Source organism: Copadichromis virginalis, linkage group LG17 (assembly GCF_057382275.1).
Source record: "Copadichromis virginalis isolate Kocher_CV1m ecotype Utaka linkage group LG17, C_Virginalis_male_GT1.1, whole genome shotgun sequence".
Classification (NCBI taxonomy): Eukaryota; Metazoa; Chordata; class Actinopteri; order Cichliformes; family Cichlidae; genus Copadichromis; species Copadichromis virginalis.
Window position 1 is genome coordinate 35,010,653 of NC_140634.1, and position 13,833 is coordinate 35,024,485.

A 13,833-nucleotide genomic window follows, 5' to 3' on the forward strand; every position below is an offset into this window, starting at 1 on the left:
TAATTTTTATTCCATTATTTACAAGCTATCACACGATGTCCCAGGGACAACATCTACACGATGTCCCAGGGACAACATTTACACGATGTCCCAGGGACAACATCTACACGATGTCCCTGGGACAACATTTACACGATGTCCCAGGGACAACAATTACACAATGTCCCAGGGACAACATCTACACGATGTCCCAGGGACAACATCTACACGATGTCCCAGGGACAACATCTACACGATGTCCCAGGGACAACAATTACATGATGTCCCAGGGACAACATTTACACAATGTCCCAGGGACAACATTTACGCGATGTCCCTGGGACAACATTTACGCGATGTACCAGGACAAATTTGTAAATTTCTGGATTACTGTTAATCTCCATAGAATCAAGAACTCATGTCCAGTTTCACAGCTATGGACCAGTTAATTATGTTTCCAGGTGATAGTTTGATTCATAGATTCAGCACACAACCATAAGTCTAGGCCTTTTAGTCCAGATTCTCTTCACTTATGTTCAGAGATGGGCAGTAACGCGTTACTTGTAACGCGTTACTGTAATCTGATTACTTTTTTCAAGTAACGAGTAAAGTAAGGGATTACTATTGCAAAATCGGTAATTAGATTACCGTTACTTTCCCGTAGGAACGCTGCGTTACTGCGTTACTAAAACCGTGATTTTTTTTGCGAGAATGTCTCATGACAGTGACGTAAGCGAGTGCGACGTTGGTGACAGCAGCTGTGTGCAGATCAACAATGGATAATATATCGAGTGCGGGAGAGAGTATGAGCGTGCAGCGTTTAAAGTGTGGAAGTACTGACCTTACTTTGAGTTTGATTCCATAAAAAGTGACAAAAACATTAGCGTCCATCGTGCGTGGGAAGAAAACTTCTTTTTACAGCGAAAAAAACCCCTAAACTTCCAACAAGCACCGAGTAGCTACGACGTAATGGGAAACTCACAGAGACACTCGCGCGGATTCTTCAACTGACCGCAGCACACCTACACCAGGGTAACCCTCCGCCTACCCTGCTCCTGCTTTACAGGTGAAAATAGAGCAAAAGGACCGCTGAGTCTTTGACTTTATTTATTTTCTGCTGTGTTTTACTTGCATCTGTTTGAAAGAGTGAGTGAAAACACAAAAAATATTTTATTTTATGTGCTGGAATGTGTAGAAAATAGGTTTAAATGTTAAACTAATTTATTCAAGTCAGAGAATGTTGCATATAATTAAATGTTTTGCTTGATGCATAAAGTTAAAAGATTAAAACTGATAAAACAAGTTAAAAAAAGAGACTTTTCCATTTGATTACATTTTGTATGATGGATTATGTAGAAAAAGTAGAATTGGGCTGAAAGATCTATCGCTTTATCACCTCTTCAGGTTGTAAATCGTGTTTTTAAAAAGTAACTAAGTAACTAAGTAACTAAGTAATTAATTACTTTTGAAAATAAGTAATCAGTAAAGTAACGGGATTACTTTTTGGGGGGAGTAATCAGTAATTAGTTACTGATTACTTTTTTCAAGTAACTTGACCAACACTGCTTATGTTTGTAAAATGATCAGGGAAGCTACTGCAATTTTGCCTGACCCAACCCCCGGGCCACGAAACACCCAAAAAGTTGGGGAACACTGGTTAGCTAATGCTGTCGTCAAGTAGCCTATCGCTAGCAAACAAACAGCAAGCCAAGTGAGGAACATATGTATAATGCTTACCGTTTATTAAAGGAAAGTATCCTAAATTGACTTCAAATTCGGCGGACAGGCGAATTGACTTCAAATTCGGCGGACAGGCGGCGGTTTTTCGCTTCTTCACTTGTATTTCGAAATAATCGAAGGCGGGTATTTCGAAGTCGCAAAGGAATGACGTCACAAGAAGGTGATTGGTCACTTGCAATGTTGAACCTGGAACAACATTAATTATGATGATGTGGGAACAATGCTGACACGAGGAAATCAGATCGTCCGTGTTTATCTTGTCACAAAGAACAAGTTTTGTTACACCGCTATTATCGCGAGGTTTGGGCGTGATAGTATAGGCTGTGAGCCCACGTTTAATAATCAGGCTAAGGAGTTCAGCAAGCTATCTGCAAAGGCCTGGTTAGTCTACCAGCGGTACAAGGTATTTGTCATTTGCCATAACTGTATTGTAATATTGTGAAAATATGTAATGTATGGTGTTCTAATTATTTTATGTTTTAATTTAGAATGCACAAGACTGTAAAGCTATTCTTCTAGGACCTCCGAAGTGGCAGGCGGCCACGAGGTAATTTTTGTTGTTAAAGCACAAGTGTTACTTTTGATAGACTGAAGCGCTTAAAGCCTTTGTGTTTTATGTTTGTAGTTTTCACGGCGTTCAATAAGTGCAGCGAAGCGCCCGTCTGGAAGAAGCCGTGCCAGTATGGCAAGCCATTAGTGCCAAAATTCGCCACTTTCCTAACCCGTTTGGTTAAGAAATGGCGTAAAAAACGCCGTTTAATTATTCAAAACGCCGAAAAAAACGGCGTTCTGTTCCGACAAACGCCGCTTTTTCCGCCACTCGGATGGTGCGTTCAGGGCGCCATCCGAGTGCCGTAAAAAGCGGCGTTCAAAGACAGACGGAAACGCCGTTTTTTACGCTACTCGGCACAAAACGCCGTTTTTATGCATCTTTGAACGCCGTTTTAAACGCCGTTGCAGCTGGCAGAGAACGCCGTAAAAAACGCCGTTCAAAGATGCATAAAAACGGCGTTTTGTGCAGAGTAGCGTAAAAAACGGCGTTTCCGTCTGTCTTTGAACGCCGCTTTTTCCGCCACTCGGATGGCGCCCTGAACACACCATCCGAGTGGCGGAAAAAGCGGCGTTTGTCGGAACAGAACGCCGTTTTTTTCGGCGTTTTGAATAATTAAACGGCGTTTTTTACGCCATTTCTTAACCAAACGGGTTAGGAAAGTGGCGAATTTTGGCACTAATGGCTTGCCATTTGCCTGTGTTGTCATTTCGGAGTTACAGTGAAAACGCGCCCTAGCCAGTGCCGGTGAGAAGCTAATTACGAAGACGGCAGCTGCAGAGAGTGACGGTGAAGTGGAGCGACACAAGAGGGCGCCATTGCATAAGCTCACCGTTCTCAAGCAGCCAGGCACAGCGGCAATAACGTTGTACAACTGGAGTAAGGTGGAAATTAATAAAAGACAGCATTAAAGGTAGAATAATAGTGGTTTAAGTCAAGGTTAAAGAGCCACAATAAGTTTCTATAACACATTTGTCAAAGTTTATTTAATTTCTACTGTACTTCAAGGTGATGCTTTGTAGTTTGGTGAATAGTTCTGTGTGCTTCCTTAAGGTCAAAGTTTGAGTGAAGTTTACAAGGTCCTTTAAGAAAAGGAGCACTTAAAGTATACAGTATTTGAAATCTGAACACAGTGCGCTCAATGACATTTAACTAGACTCCCGAGATGGTTGACAAAGATCTCGAAGAGCACCATGCTGTACCACTTACCGAAGTGGAAGAAAATGATGATGAACAAATTACAGAACTACAGACTGTTCGTAAAAGTGAAAGAGTAAGAACACTAACAGAAAAGGGTAAAGAGCTTCAAGAGAAGAAACTCAAAGGCCTCCAACACAGATATGCTGTTGTTTTTGAAAAATGGAGATATGAAGCAAGATTGAGTAAAGTAATATTAAGGAATGAAGTTTCCGAGAGTGAATTGAATGTGCTCATCAACAATGTAAATGTTGCCTGCAAAGATGTACAAACCATTTATGAACAAATACGGCAAATACAAACTCCCGATGCAGATGAAAGACGCAAAGTGGATGCATGTACATCACTTTCCTCGTTCATTGTCAGAAGAGCTGAAAAACACTTACAAGGAGACCTTGCAGATGGTGATGAAGAGCCATGCCCAGATGTTGGATCATGCTTAGGATCTGAAAGTACTAAATCAAGGTCAAAATCACAAAGGTCGAAAAGTGGTTCAAGCCAGTCATACTCACAAACAATTAAAAGAATAGAAGCAGAGGCTGAGGCAGCTGCGTGTCAGGAAATATTAGCAGTAATGGAGGATCAAGAAAGGGAAGCAGCTGAACTAAAAAAGTTGGAACTTGAAAACTTGGAAAGGCAACAAACAATGGAGGAGCAGCGCAGAAAGATTGAACGCTTGGAAGAGGTTAAAAAATTTAATGCTGCAAGAGCTAAAGTAAAGGTTTATGCAGAAGCTGAAAGTATTTCAGAAAGTCGTAGTTTAGTGCGCAGTATCAAAACTGAGAGCGAAACCTCAGCAATCCCTGCTCCACCACAAGTTCCCTCTCAAGCTCCAAATACAACCCAAGCCCATAATGCCACAAGCCCTGCATTTGTTCCACATACTCTCACAGTCATAAACCAAGCCCAACAAAACCCTGGTGTGCAACCTAAGAGCACCACAGGCCAAGCAGTAAACGCATCAAGTCCGCCATTTATCCCTAAAGCAACACAAGCTGCCGCTTCAGCAACTCATCCACAGCCAAACTTGGATCTAGTCGGCATACTAGCAGACGCAATAAGTGCTAATCGTCTTCCAACTCCGGAACCTGCACTGTTCACTGGTGACCCTTTAAAGTTCAAGGACTGGCAGTTGTCATTTGAGACCTTGATTGAAAGAAAAAACATTCCAAAGAACGAAAGACTCTATTATCTCAGGAAGTACCTTGGTGGACCCGCAAAGAGAGTGGTTGAAGGATTTCTCCTAGTGGGCACAGATGAAGCGTATGATGCAGCTTGGGAAGTGCTGGAAAGGCGCTTTGGAGATCTGTTCACTATAGGAAAATGCTTCAGAGACAAACTTCACAGTTGGCCTAAAATAAGCTCCAAGGATGGAAGTGAGTTGAGAGAGTTTGCCGACTTCCTTAGAAGTTGTGAAGCTGCGATGCCACACATAAAGACATTAGAGGTTCTCAATGACTGTATGGAAATTCAGAAACTCTTGCTGAAACTTCCAGACTGGTTGACAACAAGATGGAATCGCGCAGCGATGAAAATAAGAAAAACCCTTAATGGAGAGTATCCATCATTTCACATGTTTACAGACTTTGTATCCACTGAAGCAGACCTAGCATGTGACCCCATAGCTTCAATGCAAGCACTCAAGGGTTTGGAAATCAGTAAACCCAAACACTCACGCAGCCAAGTCGTTCAAGCTAAAACATTAACCACAACTTCAAGTCACTTAACCAACTCAAGTCACATAAATCCCATGATCTGCCTTTACTGCAAAAGAAATGGTCACACACTGGATAAATGCTTCAAATTCATGGAAAAATCAGTCCAGGATCGTATCAAGTTTGTACAAGCAGAAAGGCTGTGTTTTGGATGTATAAAGGGGGGGACATCATTCTAAGAAGTGTGATAAAAGGAATACGTGTGAGAAATGCCAGAAGAAGCATCCCACGTGTCTGCATGATGACGTTTGTAGAGCGTAAAAGGATAATGCCTGCAACGAATGATAACTCTCAAGACAAGGACGAAGGAGATGAACCAGCAACCGCAATCTCTAATAGAGTAACTCAAGTAACTTCGAGCACACTGACATCCTCCATTCTACCTGTCTGGGTTTCGTCAAAAAATCACCCAGACAGAGAAGTTCTAGTGTATGCCCTCCTCGATTCTCAGAGCGATACATCCTTTATCTTGGATGAAGTAGCCCAGGATCTCGACACAGATAAGAGTAAGGCTCATCTAAGACTATCGACCATGTCCGCCAAGTCGACAGTCATACCATGTGAGAAACTGGTAAATCTTCAAGTTAGAGGCTACAAGCAGGAAAAGAGAATTACATTGCCACCGGTCTATACAAGAGAATTCATCCCTGTGAACAGATCACACATCCCGACGTCTGAAACTGCTTTGAATTGGCCTCACCTCAAAAGGCTGGCAGATAGGTTACCTCCAATGCTTGAATGCGAAGTTGGTCTGCTTCTCGGCTATAACTGTCAGCAAGCCCTTCTTCCACGGGAAGTCATTGCAGGTGAGGAGAATCAGCCTTACGCACAGCTAACTGATCTCGGCTGGAGCATAGTTGGTTGTACGTCTCAAGTTCAAAATCACAATGATGATATTGGCATAAGCCACAGAATCATTGTTCGAGAAGTTACTCCTGCAGTACAACAAGCAGTTGAACTCAGGCAAGAAGTGCATTTTGTATGCAGAACTCAAGTGAAGGAAGTGGGTCCGGCTGATGTAATAAAGGTTTTGGGATCTGATTTCTCTGAGCATGCTGAGATGACAATCCAGTCTCTCAGGAAGACATTTTGTTCATGTCAAAGGTGACTAAAGGCATAAGGCAAAAGGAAAACGGTCACTATGAACTCCCATTGCCACTCAAAACCGACGACCCGAATCTTCCAAACAACAAACAATGTGCTGAGCATAGACTGTCGTCGTTGGAACGTCGGCTCAGAAGCGATAAGAAATACTATGAGGATTACGTCAAGTTCATGGACGACATCATAGCCCGTGGAGACGCAGAGAAGGTCCCAGAGCAAGAACTGGATAAGGAGGCAGGATGGTATATACCACACCATGGGGTATACCACCCCCACAAACCTGAGAAGATACGTGTGGTTTTTGATTGTTCGGCCCGTTTCCGGGGGACATCTCTTAACGATCACCTTCTGACTGGACCAGATCTTACCAACGCACTGATTGGAGTGTTATGTCGATTCAGAAAGGGCCCCATCGCCATCATGTGTGATGTGGAGAGGATGTTCCACCAATTCCACGTCATCAAGGAGCATCAAGACTATTTGAGGTTTCTTTGGTGGGACAAAGGCGATTTAAACTCTGAGCCTTCAGTGTACAGGATGAGAGTGCATCTTTTCGGAGCAGCTTCATCTCCCGGATGCTGCAATTTCGGACTCAAACATATTGCTTCTCAAGGTAGAAACAGATTCAGCGAAGAGACTATTGAGTTCATCCAAAGAGGATTTTACGTCGATGACGGACTCGCTAGTGTGAGATCAACAGTCGAAGCCATACAGTTGGTAAACGAGTCAAGGGCACTTTGTAAAACAGGCAACCTACATCTGCATAAGTTTGTGTCAAACGACAAAGAAGTGCTTGCAGCTATTCCCCAAGAGGAACAAGCTAAAGCCAAAGACCAGGACATGGCTCTTGGAGAACTCCACATTGAACGTGCACTTGGAGTGCAATGGTGCATAGAGGCAGATGAATTCCAATTCAGAGTCCAAGTTAAAGACAACCCATTGACAAGGAGAGGGGTGCTCTCGATTGTTGCTTCAGTCTTTGACCCCCTTGGGTTCGTTGCCCCATTCATATTAATTGGAAAGCAAATACTCCAAACGTTGTGCAAGGACAAAGTTAATTGGGACAAGGATCTCCCACATCACATTCTACCACAATGGGAAGCATGGTTGAGAGACCTGCCCAAGTTGGCAGCTCTGAAGATCCCACGAAGCTACTCGCAAGATGCGGACATTGTGCAGTACGAATTGCACAGTTTCTCGGATGCAAGCCTCAGTGGTTATGGTGCATGTTCATATCTCAGAGCAAAAGGTAGAGGAGGACAGGTCAGTTGTGCACTCTTGGAGATATATCTTTTATAAATGCACCATAGGGGGCTTGGGGTGAAACAGCATTTCGGTACACTGTAAACTGTGTATACTCATGTATTGACAATAAAGCTCTTGAATCTTCTGAATCAATACTAGGCAGATGGGATGTACCACTATGAGGGTGGAGTGGAATAGTCCCATTGATAATACCCTTTAATTTCCCTCTCACCTTTTGGCTTTCAACACTGTGTCACCTGAAGAACTGGGGGTAGATAAATTCAGCGTAATCCCATTGTCACTGCCAGCTTTCACCAGTATCTGAAAGCTTAATCCAACATATAATATAGCATATAGTATAGCATTTTAGTCTCATTCATGATGATCAGATAGCGTGTTCACTTCCATTTGTAAATGTTTGTCTTGGTGTCCGGTTGTTCATGTTTTCATGACCAACAGTTGAGGCACTTTGCATTTGGGAGGAGTTTCTGGCCGAGTAGAGAGCAGAGGAGCCAGCCTCCTAGACAGTATTCAAAAGTTCGAGTGAGTGCACAGTGTCAGACATCAAGATCTTTGTAACAAACATTTTTGTTAAACATGGAATTGACAGCAGAAAGTCACTCCATTCCCCTATCTGATGGAAACAGCATACCCTTGATAGGACTGGGAACTTATGCAGATCCCCACGAGGTAAGATTCATGATTTAATTGTATATTGTATATCGTTGTGCATGTGTCACGAAGCAAAAACTAAATGAATAAATAAAAAATAGTGGTAGGATTTTTTGTTTGTTTGTTTTTCGCTGTGACTTTTGAGTGCTTATTATATTATTATTATGGTTGTTGTTATTTTATTTTATACTATATATTCCTTCCAGTACTACTTCTTCTTCTTCTTCTTCTTTTTTGACAGACTCCTAAAGGAACTGCATATGAATCTGTCAAAATTGCGATCGAGACGGGCTACAGACATATTGATGGAGCATTGATCTATTACAATGAACATGAAGTGGGGCAAGCAATAAGGGACAAAATAGCAGATGGAACTGTGAAAAGAGAGGACATCTTCTATTGTGGAAAGGTTTGCAAAGCATACTTGTTCGTGTGAGCCTCTCCTGTGCACCTTGACCGTTGAACTTTTTTTTTCTTTCTGTTTTTCTGTACACACATTCTGTACTTAAGTAGAAGTACATCTATTACTGTTCAAAACTACTCCAGTAAAGGATGAAGTACTGATTCAACTTCTTTACTCAAGTAAAAGTAAAAAAGTACAGGCTGTTTAGTAGCTGTTTGGAGGACATTTCTATTTCTGTGCAAAGCTAACTTAACCTTCGGCTATGTTAACACAATGATAAAATAATATTAGCAGATGGGAATACAAACTTCAGCCTAAGTTTTTTCCAATCTAAGTATACTCAGCTTGAATCTGAAGAAAAAGAAGTAAAATAAAAAATATATATATCAGTCAATAGATCTAAGAATCATCAGCTAAAATTCATATGAATCTCTGCTACACTTGATGTAGAACTCATGCAAACTCATGAAACCACAGTCACTGTGCACCGGTCACACACTCTTCTTTACTTTAAACCCATCACAGTACACCAAACTAATCTCCAGAGTATTTTCATGTAGTCTTTAAATAGCCTCAGTTTGATTTGCATGTATCATAATATGCAAAAACACAATGTTGGCTCATAGTGACAAAAATCCGTTAAAGCAAATCCGTTAAGGCAAAAGTAACGGGTGAAGCAGGTTGTTTTTCATCTAATTCATTGAAACAAATCCAGCACTATGACGGCATGCACAGGTTTTGGTTGCACCATTCCTAGCATGCATGTTTCTAGATGAGCTTTAACATCTATATCGAGAATGCATGAAAAATGCGTTTAGCAGGATTTCTCTGGGTGTAATTGTTGATGTCAACAAAAAATTTAAAGTTTAAAAATGTGTTTTTTCCTGTCAAAAATGGTGGCCAAAGTGACAAAAAAGTACAACTCCTTTAGTTATTTTAAAGTAAATAACTAATAATGCAAATAAGAAAAAAAAGCCAATCTGAATATTATACCAATATTATTTCCCTGAACCACAAAAAAATAAGGAAGATAAAGTAAGTACATTTTGGTTTGTACAACACCTTTCGAGACAAACATTACAAAGTCCCTCAAGGCAAAAGTTAACCAAAAACAAGTCTAAAATGCTTTTGGCCTGTGTGAAACTTAAAAGGTATGGATAACATACGAATCGATAACATATTCATTTTCATGACATACCTTTGAATCTTAAAAAAAACCAAATGCTGAGTTCTGTAGCTTTTTTCTACATTTGTTAACTTTTCTTCTTTTCTTTTGAAGTTGTGGAACACATTTCATCCACCCGAGCTAGTACGACCTACTTTAGAGAAAACCCTGACGACATTACAGCTGGATTATGTTGACCTCTATATTATAGAACTGCCCATGGCTTTCAAGGTATGCACACATGTGAAAACTTAATAACAAGTTTTTAATTTTTACATTTGAATTTCATGAGGTTTTACTGCACCAAATGAAATACTATACTATACTGAAACACTATAATTTTCTGAAGCCAGGAGATGAATTTAACCCCAAAGATGAGAGTGGGAAGTGGCTTTATCATGAAACGGACCTCTGTGCCACATGGGAGGTGAGACTTGGTGGCCTGCTTATTCAAGAAAATTTAGTTTCAGTTATTTCCTAACATATGTGAAGACAACATAACTGCTACAGAACAACAGTATTGGGTACACGCGTCCTTTAACTTATAGTTAAATACAAAAAGATATGTGGTAAAAATCAATGACAGCTTCAACAGTGTCTCAGTTTTACTGTTTCTGTGAGCTTTTAAATTGTTTCAAAGTTCAACGTTGACTATATTGTTTTATTATTGTGCTTTCCTATGTCTCTCACAGGCTTTAGAAGCTTGTAAAGACGCTGGCCTTGTAAAATCTCTTGGGGTTTCAAACTTCAACAAGCGACAACTAGAGCTAATCCTTAACAAGCCGGGGCTGAAACACAAACCTGTGTCAAACCAGGTTAGTGGTACATTATTGAGCAAGCAGTTGTCTGGAAATAAGTTACTAAGTACTTGTTTTCAGAATACTAAGGTCAAAAAGCTTTGCTCTTTGAACTAACTAACTGAAAACGCTCGGTAAGTTTTTAACTGAGATTTAAATGAATAGATGGAATCAGAGGCGCGAATAGCAGCAGGAAGATTGTTCCAGGGGCTAGGGGCTGCCAGGGCAAAAGCACGGTCACCTCTGGTCTTTAGCCAGGATCTAGGCTGCACTAGGAGTAATTGTCTTGATTATCTTAGGGCTTTCCCAGGGGTATATGAACTAAGGAGTTCAGTGAGGTAGCACGGCGCAGTATTGACACAGTTCTTGTGTAATTTGGCACTATTCAGCCTTTTCTTCTTGCTTCTTTTCCTTAAGAGTGGCTTCTTGACAGCCACCCTTCCACAAAGACCATTTATGGTGAGTCTCAACAAACTGTTGATGGGTTAGTTGAAGGATGAGATACACCACTCAGGTCCCATATCAGATCTTTGATACAGTTTTTCTGTTTTCTTAAGGACATAGCTTTTAGATGCTGTTCATCTGCTCTAATGTTTTTTTTCTTGTCCAGTTTCCTCACACCATACTGAAATATGCCAAGTTTCCAGCTAAAAGCTCTTTGCTCATCAAATCGTGTTATTCATGGCAGAGATTTAGATAAAAGACATGGGAAGAAATTTTCTTTTACTACAGGATGCTAATAAGTCCCTAAAGAAACTGGTTCTTTCCTAACTTTTCTGTAATGTGTAGACTCAATGAGTCATTCTTTGAATTAGCTGCCTTTTTGTGACACTGATAACACTGATTTCATAGATCAGTGTTAGGTGTTTTAATAATCATGATAAAAGAGTGAAAAAATAGCTAGTGCCCAAAGTAAAACTTTGTCTTCAGAAAGCCTGGAGAACTATTGCTCAGCACCACTTACAAGAAACTGTCCTATTAGAAATATAAATACTCGAGACTTGGGAAATGTACAGTACTATATTTACCGTAAGATCAGCAGATAAATGTGCAAACCATTCTTCATTTTAAAAAGTAGTGTTTCAAGATTCAATGCTTTTGTTACTTTATTGTGCAGCGGCAATTTATTAAAGTCAGAAGAAAGAATCTGAGGCACAACCAGCTGAAGGCTTTAGTTTCAGTCTTTGAATATTTGCGCATACAGCTAATGAACAATACAACAGAAAGACTCAGATTTTAGACATATGCCCAATATGTTTTAACTAAATCACACACACAGCTGTGTTTTGATAGATATGTGAACATTGTGTGGATAGGACATGGATATGTTGCAGAGGTATAGGAACAAAATGCAGGCAATGTATACCGCCCAGAAATGTGGGGAAAACTTCAAATTTATTTAAAAAGTAAGTTTACTGCCTGAAATATTATCAGTATGAAAGGACTGAACTTTGAATCAATGAAAGCATAACAGAGATAGGAAGTTATTATTTAAGTAACATGAACAATCAAGATGCACTTGGAAGTGTTGGTTCATAACACTCGCAAGGAATAAGCCAAGCTGTCTTCATCAGAAACATGTGTGTATGTATACATATGTGCTCTATTACAGGTTGAATGCCACCCCTATTTCACCCAGACAAAATTGCTTGAATACTGCCGGCAGAATGGTATCGTCATTGTTGGTTACAGCCCGCTGGGAACATCCAGAGATCCATCTTGGTATGGGTCACACTCATTTTATGAGTAGCTAGTCAAGTTCTCAGCCTCTTGATTGACATTAAAATATCACTGTTTCAATAAAGGGTAAACCTAAAATGCCCCCCAATGCTGGAAGATGACCTGCTGGTATCGATTGCCAAAAAGTACAACAAGACCACGGCTCAGGTGTGTCTGCGGTTCAATGTACAGAGAGGCGTGGTGGTCATCCCAAAGAGCTTTAGCCCTGCTCGCATAAAGGAAAACTTTGAGGTTTGTTTATAATTTTAGGTGTGTAGGTAGCAAAAAGTGCCTTCTGAAAACCAGACGCATGGAATATAATCAGACTTATTTGCCAACTTTCCAGATATTTGATTTCTCTCTCTCTGACGCTGATATGAAGGCAGTTGAAGGGTTGAACAAAAACATCCGCTTTGTGGAGCTTCTCATGTGAGTATAGTGCAGCTTGTGTGAAGTTTTGCTCCTTGAACAAACGGCTCCAATTAATATTTCTCTTTTCTGGCTCAACAGGTGGTCTGACCATCCAGAGTATCCATTTCATGATGACTTCTAAACACCACAAACAGCAACACATTGTTCGAGAGTGATTAAATTTGGCATCTTCACTTTGCTAAAATAATATTTAATTGCTATTAGCTAATTAAAAAAAAAAAAAAAAACAACTTAATTTTACAGCACACAATATAATACACTTCCTCGGGTAAAGGGTTTCACTGCTGAGCCGTGCTGTGGGAAGAATAATGAAGGTCTGCTCTCACAGATGTCTTTAGTTTTGTAAAAGTCTTACAGATAAGTTTTGAGTGACAAAACAAACAAACTTGGGATAGTAAATGTTTGCAAACTACAAAATAAAGATAAGGTGTGGCTAAATCAAAACAAGACTGTTAAGTATAGAAAGCTTAAACTCTGGACAGATGGTGTTCTCATCCTGCCAACACTTTCATTGCTCAGACCAAATCTGAATTGCTCAACCTGAATAACAGCTTTTAAAACTGAATTTGAATTAAATTTAGCTCTTGAATGCTTTCAGTTTCACTTCTCACCATTCAGTTTTAGTTCTTAAATTCAGTTTTTGGGGTCATACATCCGGGTCCTTCGAGAAAACTGCACAATAATCCAGCACAAAGTTTGCCGTTTCAGTGATAGTTATATCATACCACTTCAGAGGTGATCCAGTAATACTGCACTAATGAATTACACCAGGGGTGTTGAACTCCAGGCCTCAAGGGCCGGTGTCCTGCAGGTTTCATATATCACCCTGGGTCAACACACCTGAATCAAATGATTAGTTTCTTTACCAGGCTTATGGAGAACTTCAAGATATGTTGAGGGGGTAATTTAACCATTTAAATCAGCTGTGTTGGATCAAGGGCACATCTAAAACCTGCAGGACACCAGCTCTCAAGGTCTGGAGTTCAACACCTGTGAATTAGACTGTTCGCTTTAGCTAAAGTTATTAAGTTAGCTAAGGAGTCAGGATACTATATAAGACAGAAATAAGCCAAAATTACAATGGTTTGGACACTCTTTTGTATGTTTCCCTACTG

General features: G+C 40.4%; 1 protein-coding gene across 1 annotated transcript; it reads left to right on the forward strand.

The window, feature by feature from the left end:
* The first annotated feature begins 7,984 nt into the window (after positions 1 to 7,984).
* Positions 7,985 to 12,961, forward strand: LOC146689816 (aldo-keto reductase family 1 member D1-like). Its single transcript, XM_085436809.1, has 9 exons — positions 7,985 to 8,220; positions 8,444 to 8,611; positions 9,885 to 10,001; positions 10,120 to 10,197; positions 10,463 to 10,585; positions 12,180 to 12,289; positions 12,373 to 12,538; positions 12,633 to 12,715; positions 12,797 to 12,961. Exons 1-9 carry the CDS (start codon positions 8,128 to 8,130, stop codon positions 12,837 to 12,839), a joined length of 981 nt encoding a protein of 326 aa, XP_085292935.1. The 5' UTR covers positions 7,985 to 8,127; the 3' UTR covers positions 12,840 to 12,961.
* Positions 12,962 to 13,833: the final 872 nt, after the last annotated feature.